This window comes from Erpetoichthys calabaricus, chromosome 14 (assembly GCF_900747795.2).
Source record: "Erpetoichthys calabaricus chromosome 14, fErpCal1.3, whole genome shotgun sequence".
NCBI classification, from domain to species: Eukaryota; Metazoa; Chordata; class Cladistia; order Polypteriformes; family Polypteridae; genus Erpetoichthys; species Erpetoichthys calabaricus.
The window spans coordinates 24277649-24291956 of record NC_041407.2 but is presented as its reverse complement, the minus strand read 5'-3'; the positions used below and the strand labels follow the sequence as shown (position 1 = coordinate 24291956).

The following is a 14308-nucleotide window of genomic DNA, read 5'->3' as shown; positions in this document are numbered from 1 at the left end:
GGTGGCCAACTCTAATCCTGGAGAGCCACAGTGGCTGCAGGTTTTTGTTCAAGTCCAGTTGTTTGATTCGAAGTCAATCCTCACAAATCACAGAAGATATTATTTAATTTCATGGCTTGTTAGTGTTTTAACTCTATCATGTCAGTTCATTCTTAAATGATAGATTTTTTCCTTTCTAATGATACATGTGTCATCCAAGTGATTTGAAGACTAAAACGGATGAGTAATTTTCAGTTCTTCACTTTCTCTTCAGTTTCCTTTTTGAGTATACCATTAAACCAAATAGTGAATGATGAATATACACAGTTGGAAATGGAAACAAGCTAGATCTAGAAGTGCTGGTTCCTTTGTCATTTCCATATTATTGCTAACAAGGTGGCTCCGCCCCCTGCTCGCTTCGCTCACCTACCCCCGACGTTGGGTATCCTGAAATACATTAGTCGAGCTCGTTCGTTTTGGAGCCGTACCCGCTTTGCCCGCGGCATTTCAGACGCGCGTTGTAGGCGCCTGCATTCATTGAGTTTATCCAGGCGGGCTCGTGTTTGTATATCCGTCAGCCGAGCTCGTTCGTTTTGAACCCGTGCCTGCTTTGCTTCCGCAGTTTCAGATGTGCGTTGTAGGTGCCTGCGTTCATTGATCTTATCCAGGTGGGCTCGTGTTTGTATCGTTGAGCTATATTGTGTTTGAATTTGGTGTAAAGCGTTCAGCGGTTTGTACAATCCCAAGCAGCACATTATTCCTAACTTCACTCCGCAGTAGTGCCACTCACAATATGGCGGTGACGCCTGCGCCTTCACTCCGCAGTAGTGCCACTCACAATATGGCGGTGACGCCTGCGCCTTCACTCCGCAATAGTGCCACTCACAATATGGTGGTGACGCCTGCGCCTTCACTCCGCAGTAGTGCCACTCACAATATGGCGGGGATGCCTGCACCTTCCGTACTATGTCGGGTTTCACTATGCTGTGTGTTGTGGACGTTTAGGGTTCCGTATTCTCTGGGCTTGTTGCTTTATTTCTTATTTCTGTTAGTTGAGCTCTTTCGTTGTTGGCGGTGTATAGCGCGTTGTAGGCGCCTGTGCTTTCCGTACCATCTCGGGTTTGATTATGCTGTGTGTTGTGGACTTTTGTGGACTCTGTAGTCTGTCCCGTTTTACTCTGGGGCGGGGGGGGCAGTATCGTTACCGCTTTCCGTACTATCTCGGGTTTGATTTGTGAACCTTTGTGGACTCCGTAGTCTGTCCCGTTTCACTCTGGGGCGGGGGGCTGATTCCTCGTTTTTGTGTGGCGCCTGCGCACTATGTCTCCTGCGTCCATGGGCATGTACCTGCGTCCATATCCAGTTTACCATTCTCGGTTAGTAATATGGATAAGGAGCAATTAAAACAATGAATACAGCTGTGTAAGACTAAAAAAAGTAATTACGGGTTCAAAATTGTAATAAGCGTGACAACTAAAATAAAGCAGAAGTATGTCACTTTACCAGTAAGTGCTTCGTCAGCAATGATTAATTTCTCATGAAGAAATTGGGTTGGAACAAAAACCAGAAGCCACTGTGGCCCTCCAGGACCGACGTTGCTCAGCCCGCATTTAAAGGGTCTCAGTCTTAAATAGCAAATAAACTAAATGAAGTTAATGAGCAGCAAAAAGCAGTCACTAATTAAGAAAACAGAATGAAAACCTGTAGCCACTGTGGCTCTCCAGGATCAGACCTGGCCACCCCAGATACACAGTATCAGCAAGACCAGACTGCATCTGATGGAGTATGCAGCACAACTCCTGGTCCAGGCCTTGATCTTGTCACATCTGGACTACGCAAAAGAGCCACCAAGCAGCTGCTGACTCAAAATGCAGTAGCATGTCGGGTGTTCAAACATCCAAGGTGGACGCATGTCACTCCTCTTTTTCAAATCACTACATGCCTTGTAGTGGCATGTTTCAAGTTCAAATCCTTGATGCTTGCCTATAGAACAGGGGTTGCCAACTCCAGTCCAGGAGGACCACCGTGGCTGCAGGTTTTCATTCTAACCCTTTTCTTAATGAGTGACCTGTTTTTGCTGCTGATTCACTTCTTTTTAAATTCATTTTAATTGACTTGCTCTTGAAGACTCAGACCCCTTCATTGTTTCCTTTTCCTTAGCAGCCAAACAATACCGAGATACAAAATGAGATAAAACAACTGGTGACCATCATACAATATCTGAAAATAAAGAAAGATGAAGGTCTCAGGAATGCCGATCTGCTTGGGTCTCCAAAACATTTTAACAGAGCTCTTAGAAAAGAGAAACTCAACAATTTTGTAAATGTCTGCTAATGTACCACAAGAGCAGCAACCAGCCACGGAATTAAAGAAGGAGTTTAATGAATGACAAGAATCTGCACCTCATTAAGCAGCTGGTTGGAGTTTGAAAAAGAGTTAGAATGAAAACCTGCTGCCACGGTGGTCCTCCAGAACTGGAGTTGGTGATCCCTGCTATAGAGTAGTCTAGGGGTCTGTACCTATGTATATGGAGGTGCTTTTGAGGTCCTATGCTCCTCCTCACTCACTGAAGTCTGCTGATGAATGGTGTCTGGTGATGCTACCTCTGCGTGGTATCAAATCTCAGTTCAGACTCGTGTATCCATCCATCCATCCATTGTCTCCCGCTTATCTGAGGTCGGGTCGCTGGGGCAGCAGCTTGAGCAGAGATGCCCAGACTTCCCTCTCCCCAGCCACTTCTTCTAGCTCTTCCGGGAGAATCCCAAGGCGTTCCCAGGCCAGTCGAGAGACATAGTCCCTCCAGCGTGTCCTGGGTCTTCCCCGGGGCCTCCTTCCGGTTGGACGTGTCCGGAACACCTCACCAGGGAGGCGTCCAGGAGGCATCCTGATCAGATGCCCGAGCCACCTCATCTGACTCTTCTCGATGCGGAGGAGCAGCGGCTCTACTCTGAGCCCCTCCCGGATGACTGAGCTTCTCACCCTATCTTTAAGGGAAAGGACAGACACCCTGCGGAGGAAACTCATTTCAGCCGCTTGTATTCGCGATCTCGTTCTTTCGGTCACTACCCATAGCTCATGACCATAGGTGAGGGTAGGAACATAGATCGACTGGTAAATTGAGAGCTGAGCCTTGCGGCTCAGCTCCTTTTTTACCACGACAGACCGATGCAGCGCCCGCATTACTGCAGATGCCGCACCGATCCGCCTGTCGATCTCACGCTCCATTCTTCCCTCACTCGTGAACAAGACCCCGAGATACTTGAACTCCTCCACTTGGGGCAGGATCTCGCTACCAACCCTGAGAGGGCACTCCACTCTTTTCCGGCTGAGGACCATGGTCTCGGATTTGGAGGTGCTGATTCTCATCCCAGCCGCTTCACACTCGGCTGCGAACCGATCCAGAGAGAGCTGAAGATCCCGGCCTGATGAAGCAAACAGGACAACATCATCTGCAAAAAGCAGTGACCCAATCCTGAGCCCACCAAACCGGACCCCCTCAATGCCCTGGCTGCGCCTAGAAATTCTGTCCATAAAAGTTATGACTCGTGTAGCTGGTGGAAAAAGTTGCCCACTTCCATTTGAAATGTGATTAAGAAGCTTTTGAAGACTCTCTTGTTTGCTAAATGCCTATCTAGCTGATATTAGCTGTTAGGCTTTGTAACCTGTAAATTGTAACTTGTTTGTATTTTGTTCTGATTCTTCACTTGTGGTGGTCATTTCTGTAACCTTGTCCTGTCCCACTCATTCTCAAACAGACTCCACAGGCTGAGGTTTACTCAAATATGTTGACCTCTTTTGTAAGTCACTTTAGATCAGGGGTCCTCAATCACAGTCCTGGCGGGCCGCAGTGGCTGCAGGTTTTTGTTCTTACCCGCTTGCTTAATTAGAAAGCAATTCTTGCCAATAAGTTAATTTAATGGCAAGTTAGTGCTTTAACTCTGCTCTGTCAGGTCAGCTCTCATATCCTAGATTTTCTTCCCTTTTCTAAGATAGATAGATAGATAGATAGAGTGAAGGACAGCCGGGTCCCATGCCTGGCAGGGACGCCCCTACTGCATCTGTTCCGGGGGAGCTACCATGGACAGCTCAATACCTCCCCCGGGACGCTTGGTGGCAGCCTCCCTGACAGACGATGATTCCCCAACCGGGCGCATGGCTCCATGGGAGATGGAGTCCTCCACAGCCTGGTTGGGGGCTCGGATGGCCGCCAGGGGGAGTTGCATGGACTTTGCAGCCCGGCTGGTCAATTCCTCAGCCCCACCCGGAAATGCAATTAGGCCCAGGTGATCAAGCACCTGGAATACTTCCGGGTGGGGTATAAAAAAAGCCAGCCACCACCACTCGAGAGAGCCAGAGTCGGGAGGAGGAGGAGGAGGAGGAGGAGGAAGAAGAAGAAGAAGAAGAAGAAGAAGAAGACGACGACGACGACGACGACGACGATGACGACGACTAAGCCTGAGGAGGGGTGGTGCTGCCAGAAGGATTGTTGCTGTGGTGAGAATAGTGCTTGTGTGGGACTGTGTATTGCCTGTGGGTCACGGGGAAGACATGCGCCCACGGGTGAAGAAAATAAAACGTGTGTGTTTAAGACATACGGTGTCTGTCTGTCTGTGCCTGGGGCCTGGTCTTTTACAATAAATAGATAGATATGAAAGGCACTATATAATAGATAGATAGATAGATATGAAAGGCACTATATAATAGATAGATAGATATGAAAGGCACTATATAATAGATAGATAGATAGATATGAAAGGCACTATATAATAGATAGATAGATATGAAAGGCAGTATATAATAGATAGATAGATAGAACGATAGATACTTTATTAATCCCAAGGGGAAATTCACATTTCATCCAAAAGATATGAAGCCTAAAATGGATGAGTAATTCTCAGTCCTTCACTTTATTCTCTTCATTTTCCTTCCAAGTATTTAATTAAACCCAATAGTGCATGATAAATACAAACAGGTGTAAATGGTAACAAGCTAAATGGATAAATGCTGGTCTTTATTGTCATTTGCATGTTATTGCTAATTAGGAGCTATTAAAAGCCAATTAAAAACCAAGACTACAGCTGTTTAAGACTAAAATAAGCAATAAGGGTTCAAAATCTTAACGAGCGAAATAACTAAAGTGAAGCAGAAGTGTTACTTGAGCAATAAGACCTTCTTATTAAGCAACTGGCTTGGAACAAAAACCTGCAGCCACTGCGGCCCTCCAGGACCGTGATTGAGGACCCCTGCTTTAGATAATGGTGCCTGCTAACCGAACAGATGTAAAACGTGAATCTGCAAATGAAATTCTGTGCAGCTGTCAAAATCAGGCAAAGAATGAATAAAAAGCTCTTACCCATTCTAAAGAGATTATTATTTCCAATCAAGACCACGTTGAAGTATTCATAATACAAAATCTGGAAGAAAAACAAAATCCAATAAGTACATTCTTGTGATTATTGAGAGAGTGCTCTGTTTCAAAGGTGTGTTAAAGTGAACGTTAGTAGAATTGTTAAAGACATTTCACGGGTACCCTAACACTACTGTCCTCAGCGTTGAAAAGTAACAAATCTTTTCCCATGTTTGACTTGTCACAGATTGTAAATGCTGATGCCAATGGTGGCAGATGACCTTTATCTCTGTATTTCTGCAAATACTTTAAGCTGTTAATTAAAAAATACAGATGGGAGACTGAAGAAAATGCAGATCTTTTATGTTTGTGTTGGGTTTTTTTTGTTATTTTTTTTTCTTCTTCGATTGGATGTTTCTGTTTTTATGGCTTTAAAGAGATGCACTTTAACTTTTTGTCTTTTCAGATTGTTTTGTCAAAATATGTTAGGAATGCCTCAGTTAAAACGTCCTGTAAAAGTGGGCTGGGAATTGTGAATTTTAGTTTAACATGGCCCTCTAGTGGTAAGACTTGTTAATAAAATAATAAGGTAATTGTGATGATATTGTGAACTATGCACGGTTTTCTAGGTCACATGCACAGAGCACAGTGAAATTCTTACCTACATGTGCTAATCAGTCCTGCGGTGGGTTGGCACCCTGCCCGGGATTGGTTCCCACCTTGTGCCCTGTGTTGGCTGGGATTGGCTCCAGCAGACCCCCGTGACCCTGTATTTGGATTCAGCGGGTTGGAAAATGGATGGATGGATGTGCTAATCAACATGCAACACACAACACATCAGCCCTCTCCGGTGTCTTGATCAAGGAGTAGAACTACCTTACCTCCACAGTTCTGACGTTGTTACCCCAAAACTTAAGATATTTTTCCATTTAAATTAATGGTTAAAGAAGATTTATTAACATAATTTTGGAAGGGATATAAGTAAGCAAATCAAAGCAAGCACAACATTTCAACCCAGATACAGCATTTACAGTAAGTACCTAGAAAGTCTATCCAACTCAACTCTATCCAACAATTAAAAATAACGTGTAGTAAGGTCCAATAGGAAAATAACTCTCAGTTTATCCAAATAGATATGTAAGGATCTTTATTTCATAAGATGTCTGTGTATGTATAAGGCAGTGATACTTTGAAAATGTATTGTTTTCTAACCCACCTAATCCAGACCAGGGTTGTGGGGGGAATGCTGGAGCCTATCCCAGCTAGAATACAACGCCAGTCCATTGCCGAGCCAACAAACACACACACACGCACACACACACCCACACACACAAACACACACACACGCTTGGGCCAATTTAGTGTCACCACATCACCTAACCTGCATGGCTTAGGCCGGTGGAAGTAAATCACAGCAGACACGGAGAGAACATGCAAAATCCACGGAGGGAGGACCCTGGTCTCCTTACTGCAAGGCAGCAGCACCCTTGGAAACTTGTAAAGATGGCATTTTAACCTTCTGTTATTATTTTGCCAATTTTATTACATTCAAGAGGGCGGCACGGTGGCGCAGTGGGTAGCACTGCTGCCTCGCAGTTGGGAGATCTGGGGACCTGGGTTTGATTCCCGGGTCCTCCCTGCGTGGAGTTTGCATGTTCTCCCCGTGTCTGCGTGGGTTTCCTCCGGGCGCTCCGGTTTCCTCCCACAGTCCAAAGACATGCTGGTTAGGTGGATTGGCGATTCTAAATTGGCCCTAGTGTGTGCTTGGTGTGTTTGTGTGTGTCCTGCGGTGGGTTGGCACCCTGCCCAGGATTGTTCCCTGCCTTGTGCCCTGTGTTGGCTGGGATTGGCTCCAGCAGACCCCCGTGACCCTGTGTTCGGATTCAGCGGGTTGGAAAATGGATGGATGGATGGATTACATTCAAGAAGACAGTGAGTACTGCAAAGTATGTGCAAAACAAAAATATCAAAAATCCATCCACTTTCAGTTGTGTTTAATCCAATTCATGGTCACAGGGAGCCAGAGCCTATCATAACATCAACGGGGGCAAGATGGGAAAAAAGCTGCAGCAACTGCGTGATGCTGTCAAGTCAATATGGACCAAAATGTTTCTATGCCATGAAGAATTACGGTAGGTCTGAAGGCAAAGGTAAAAGCCGCGTTCTCTAACAAACATATTCCCATGGAGTGTGCACCCCCTGCTGAGTGCACCTACAATGCTAGACATCACTTTTCTTTAGTCAGTCTGGTTTTGCCAGTTCAGTTCTGCACCATTTTATGACATGTTTCTAACAAAGCCTTTATTGATCCTAAACAGAGGCCACCATCCTTCATTGCCTGCTTGTTGAGAGTTTGTATTTCTCACCTCAGCTGTCTTCTTAACTGCTATATTCTATTAGCGATAAACTTGTATTCATTTTCAAACCATTTCCGTCACTCATATGGGGGCAGTTTTAGAGTAACCAGATAAAGTAACCCACAAATCTGTGGCACACGGAAGGAAAGCCCGAGTAAACAAAACCATGTAGACACAAGAAGAAAGTGCAGGCTACACAGACCAGGGGCATCGAACTCCAGGCCTGGAGGGCCGAAGTGGCTGCAGGTTTTCATTCTCACCCTTTTCCTAATCAGTGACCAGTTTTCACTACTACTTAAACTCTTTTTCCCTTCATTTCAATAGCCCTGTTTTTAAGGGTTCAGTGCTCTGAATTGACTCCTTTCTTCATTAAATGACAGCCAAACAGAAATGAGATGTGAAACGAGCCAACAGATGACCAGCTAAATTTGGGCTTCAAACTCCAACCAATTTCACTCTAACCAGTTTCTTTTTATTTATTTATTAATTTGTATTGTAATCATTCCATACAAATAGATCAATTTATAACCAAACAAAATTGAAGACAAATCAAATCAAACCCCACCCCTGGAAACTGGTCTAACCAGTTTCTTAATGAGAAGCCGATTTGTGACCTTAATTAAACTCATTATTTAATTCCATGCCCTGTTGCTGCTCTTATTCTGCCACAGCAGACATTTCCAAAACTGTTGATTTTCTATTTTTTATAAGAACACTGTCAAGATGTTTTAGAGATCTGAGAGATCAACCTTACTGAGACTTTCACCTTTCTTTATTTTCAGATATTGTGTGATGGGTACAGGTGAGCTGGGGCCTCATGTATAAACGGTGCGTACGCACAGAAATGTCGCGTACGAACGTTTCCATGCTCAAATCGCGATGTATAAAACCTAAACTTGACGTAAAGCCACGCACATTTCCACGGTACCTCATGCCTTGGCGTACACAATTTCTCCGCTCGGTTTTGCAGACTGGCGGCACCCAGTGTCAAAGCAGTGCTACTGTTCCTGTGTGGTCACCCTTTCTTTCTTAGACCCACATTCCTGGCGCAGCTTTATAAATACACTGAAATTAACTGCATATTGTTTATTAGTGTAATGCATCTGATTGTAATTAACCTGCAGCAATATAATGGTCCAGGGAATAGCCATAGCATTCCAAATACCATAACTGCTTTAGCGTTGTAACTCTCACTGCATCTTCTTCTTGTTTCAGCTGTTCCCGTTAAGGGTTGCCACAGCGGATCATCTTTTTCCATATTACTCTCACTGCACCACTCGGAGTATTTATATCACTGTATCTGAGTGGGGAATCACAGCAGCAGCTGATTGGAAAGAGAATTATCGGTATACAGTTTCAAGCACACTCTGCCTCAGCCATGGCAAAGCCTTTCCTGTACGGACCTCGCGTTTCAGGAACGGTTTCATCCCAAGAACTATAAACGCACTCAATCAAGTGCTCCTAGTAGAACTGTTTGTACTTATAAGTACAATTACCCCACTGTAAACTTCCATCCATCCATCCATTTTCCAACCCTCTGAATCCGAACACAGGGTCACGGGGGTCTGCTGGAGTCAATCCCAGCCAACACAAGGCACAAGGCAGGAAACAATCCTGGGCAGGGTGCCAACCCACCGCAGGACACACACAAACACACCCACACACCAATCACACACTAGGGCCAATTTAGAATCTAAACTTGCACTACAGTTATAATATTACACAACCTGCACCACTTTATAAAGCGCATTTGATGACGATATCATTTTTAAGTTGAAATGCATTTAAATAATCGGTATTGTTAATAATTAAACATGTGAGGACACGGTGCCGCAGTGCTAGCTAGTTCACGGATAGCTCCTGCCTTGCGCTGTATTATTGCTGGTGCTGACGCGACACTGGAAGGATAGACGGATAGAATAATTAAACATGTACTACGAAGATATTTCAATGTTCCTTAAAAGTTTTGAAGAATTGGCGTTCTAAGCTTACAGATGGCTTAACGTCTATTACAGAGCTGATTGTGTGGCGATTGGAGAAAGAAAAGTAAGGACAGGAATTGGAAGTTAGTACGTTTGAAAGAGACAGTACTTCTGTAATAAATTATTTCATAATTTATTCACGCAAGCCTCTTGCGTGAGATATGAACAATTACTGCGCCACCGTGTTCCCATGTTTAATAACATGCTTTCATTCCTATCATCATGAAAAAGATATCACGTATACATCTCAGTATTTTAATTATTCAGAGAGCTGTAATATCATGAATGTAATGGATTCTGTGTCCTGTCGGAGAAAGAGAAAGAATGGAAGCACGTAGTGATTCACACACATAGAGCACATAGAAGATCAAACACAGAACAAAGCATTTAACGTCCTACTTTAGTTACGATGGGATTTGAGAAACTAGTAAAATAAACGATTTTAAGATGAAGTTTATGATGTTCTACTTTAATGACAAAATAAACTACGTGATTAAAGTGGAAATTTCGAGATTAAAGTTAACATTTCGTGCTTTTTTTCACACTGTGTGCCTATTTTTTTTTCCTCTGTACCCTAATAAGCTTTCATATGACACTCAGACGGTGAGCTACAACTTGCCTTTTCAGGGTGACTTTGATATCTGACAACTTCTTTTTTACTTCGGGCACCGTGCGACTTTGTGAACTTGAGCTTTCGAGTTTCTCCGACATGCTATGTCACTCGATCAACTTCCTTTTGTTCTTTATATCACTGTTTAAACCAACAAATAGTACGTTTTTCCTTTGCCTCCACTTGGTATTCGCTGAAATTCTTCTATTTCCCCCGTGCTTTTGCCATTGTCTTTTCACAGAACGCTGAGCTTAAGGGCTATTTATATTGATTTGCATATTCAAAGAGGCGTAATTCTGGGAGGAGTTGGGGCAGGGCAGCAGGCGCGTGCACGTGCGTTACTTTTCACGCTGACCAGGATTTATGGAGCGGAAGAACGTGGAAGTTGGTGAACGCATAGATTTATGCATCTGGATTTTTTTGTGCATACGAACATTTCTACTTTTGTGCTTACGTCATGTTACAGTGTGAGTTCTACGCACAACGTTATACATGAGGCCCCAGGGATGGGGAAATAATTACTGCACCCCCAATACCACCCGGTTATACAGTAAATATCTCTCCATTCATTTTCAAACCCGCCTAACCCATTGGAAAACCACAAGATTTTACATTGAGTGTTGACATGATCAATGTGTGGTCATGAAGCAGAAATAAAAGTGGACACTAATTTGTGTTCAGGATTAAAATGAACAAATGCTGTCCCATATAGTACCCCTTTTCCCCTTGTGAGCCATTGCCCACCAAAAGGTCTGTGCATGTCACTTGTTGTTAAGGTGTGAAAATGGTAACCTCCATTAGTTAGAATGCCAAAGATAAAGGACATCAGGAGTTGCAAAGTCAACACTAAAATACGCAAAACTACTGTTTTCTAGGTACATGACTTTGCAGGATAATCATTCACAGCAGCTTATTAGGTGTTTTCATTCAGCTTCTCCCAGTACTGGTCACAGATGTGACGTCCTGATCTCACCTGACCACCTGCAGCCACTTTCTCTAGCCCCCTTGGAGGAGTGTGTCATCGCTGCTACATCAATTATGGCATAGAATCTCACTGGTATGTCAAGACTCTGCCCTTCAATCTTTTCCCGTGCCTTTTGTGACATAAACCAGGGTCAGTCCTTAACTAGATAACTCTGCTAACTTTCTGTTGATCTGGAAAAGCAACAGTTGTACTTGGTGGTCCTCCTGTATTTCTGTGCTCCCTCTTATCTCACGAACAGTGAGGCCAGTAACCATATGCAGAACTTTATCAAGCAACTTGGAAAATTGAGTGGCAAGAAGAAGTGTCCAGAATGAAGACTGACCTGACCAGTAAATCAAAGGCTTTGTCTGTGGACTGTGGGCTATCATTATGACTGCATCCATAAAACTGCTGCTGTTGCATTAATTTGTCTGTCAATCTCACGGTCATCTTTACCCTCACTTCTGAACAAGGATATAATGTTCTTGCATTCCCACCCTTGGGGCGGCTGCTCAGTCCTTACACACTTACAAATGCTGGTTCTTCAATGGCATTTTATGGTTCTTAACGGGATTGCGCTGTTCCTTGTAAAACTATTGCTTGACCAAGAACCATTTTGGGTTATTTGCATGTGAATTTGGTTCTTTGTGCTTTGCACAACTCCCCAATATGTCAAAAAGAAACAAACATTTAATGTATTGTAGGCTACCTAGGAGGACAGTAACATAAAGTAACTGCCAACTTAGCCTGTATTGTTGTATGCAGCAAGACTCCTTTTAAAATCCTGAGCCATTGGTATTTCACAAATCTGTTACCATCTATTCATTGTTATTCACTGCATGGAGCCTAGAGATAGAAATAAATAAGTTATTTTCTAGATATGTTATGTATTGTATTGACCTACATGTTGTACGATGCCGATAGCAACCAGTAGGTGGCACCAAGCGATTAATTATGTGGTGCAGACTAGAAAGTTTTTGGTAATGCAATAAAGAAGAGAGAGGTCGGATACTCCGCACCTTTACGGAAAAGTCTGTGTCAGTGTGACATGGTGTGTGCCTGTGAAATTAAGTAGCACGCAACATAACAAGAACCTTCATGTGGTTGAGTCTTTTTGGAACCAAAAATGGTTCCCCTATGGCATCACTCTGAAGAACCTCTCTGGCTCCTCAATTTTTAAGAGTGTATCTGACGAAAACAACAGATAGCACAGTGACTTTGGATCTGGAGGCGCTCATTCTCATCCCAACCACATCCCACTGAGCTGCAACCTGTTCCAGTGTGCACCAGAGATCACAATCTGACGTGGAGGGGGCAACATCATCTGTAACCAGCAGATTCAACCTTGAGGTTCCAAGGCTTTACCATGCAGGAGACAAGACACACCATTGGAAGAGTCCTGCATCCACAGTGAAGCATACCAGACATGCAGACACACCTTTTGCCCTGCAAATAACGGGACAGAACGGCATGCAGTAGCGACCAGGGTATGGCCATACTTTTGCAGCCCTTGTCACAGGACCGATTTCTCTAAATCCACAAAGCATGTGTCAGCTGGCCTGCCAGATACACGTAAAGAGTTAGTCCACTGCCAGAAGTGAATCGACATTCCACCCACTGAAAATGAGGTTCAACTTCCACATCTTACAATCGCCTGCCTATCAATCTCCACCGAGCATCGTCTCAACACGCTAGTGGAACACACCGTCAGCAACCTCACTACAGGAGAAGGGTCCACTGGTGGCCGGATACATTTAAAAAGCGCAGACTGATGTGCAAGCCCGTTTGAAATCCTATTAAATAAATAAACATGATCCGTCTAGCTCTTTTTCATCGATTGTCGGCATTTTGCATTCCTTTCATTTTGAAGTGAATCCTTTCCATATTCGAATAACTTTTAACCTGCCACTTTCTTGTCGCTTCTCGTCAAGCCCATCCAACTTAAAAAGGATAAATAAAATAACACAAGACCGACGTGACGCTGTTTCGAATGGTAAAGTAATTGAAGGTTACTCACACACTATGCTTGATTTTTTAAATACGAAGATCAAGGCCGTTTCCCCATTTTAATGCACTGGACTCTACAGTTTATAAAAGAATTAGCTGGCAGGCGTCATGGACTTCTTTAGCCATCCGTTTTAAACTTGATTATTAAGCACCAGGAAGCCGGTTTAGTTCTGTGCCGACTGGCGCGCGCGCACACACACACACCCCACTCCAGAAGATTCCTTCGGCACTTTGTACCTAAGTAGCGGTCGTCTTCTCAGACTTGTCCCCTTTTCCGAAAGGCCCGAGCAGCGCTCACCTCTCCTGGATCGCAGTCATTTGTTTTATTGATCCCAGTAATAAACCAAATTGTTTTCTGCTTCTGATTTACGCGTTTGCTCCTCCTGTTTTCTAAGATGGAAGCAGAAACGAAACCGATAGTCTCATGAGCGCGTTAAATTGGGAAACAAAAGCAACAGCCAATTGGAGACGCACAGTTGTCACGATTTCTATAAACTTTGTGCCGAGGCCATTCCAGTTCACCATTGACATGGAAAAGGAGCGAGCAACAAGTATCTAAATCTTAACGAAGTATTTTAAAGCTGCATTAAACTTAACAGCCGATTAAATAAGCTGGACAGGTAAGAGATTAGCACATTTCCAAGGCTATTACGGTTTGCACTTGGCGGGCAGCACGGTAGCGCAGTGGTTAGCTGATCGAGCCCCGCGCCTCGCTGTTGTCTTAGCACAGTCTCCCCGTGTGAGTGTTTGTTTGGTTTTCTTCAACACTCTTAGAAATAAAAGTGCCAGAGTGATTCTTCAGGGCGATGCCATAAAGGGATTCTTCTTCTTCTTCTTCTTCTTCTTCTTCTTCTTCTTCTTCTTCTTCTTATTATTATTATTATTATTATTATTATTATTATTATTATTATTATTATTATTATTACACGATTTTATTGAACTTGCCCTCTGTCTTTTTCTGGGCTAAATTTTGCAATGATTTTGTACTCATTTTTATTGAACCGATTTCCCTCAAACTTGCGTGCGTTCTGATCTCCGGTGGCAATGTAGTATTTCATCAGT

At 43.7% G+C, this 14308-nt stretch overlaps 1 protein-coding gene across 2 annotated transcripts in view; it reads right to left on the bottom strand.

Moving 5' to 3' along the window:
* LOC114664674 (sterile alpha motif domain-containing protein 9-like) overlaps nucleotides 1-13932 on the bottom strand; it is a 111133-nt gene extending 97201 nt beyond the window's left edge. For both annotated transcript variants that reach the window (XM_051936287.1, XM_051936286.1), the window contains exons 1-2: nucleotides 13484-13932; nucleotides 5333-5393 (exon numbers count right to left, since the gene is read on the bottom strand). In XM_051936287.1, coding sequence (XP_051792247.1) covers nucleotides 5333-5336 — 4 coding nt within the window. In that variant the 5' untranslated portion in view covers nucleotides 5337-5393; nucleotides 13484-13932. The remainder of the gene's footprint in view (nucleotides 1-5332; nucleotides 5394-13483) is intronic.
* Nucleotides 13933-14308: the final 376 nt, after the last annotated feature.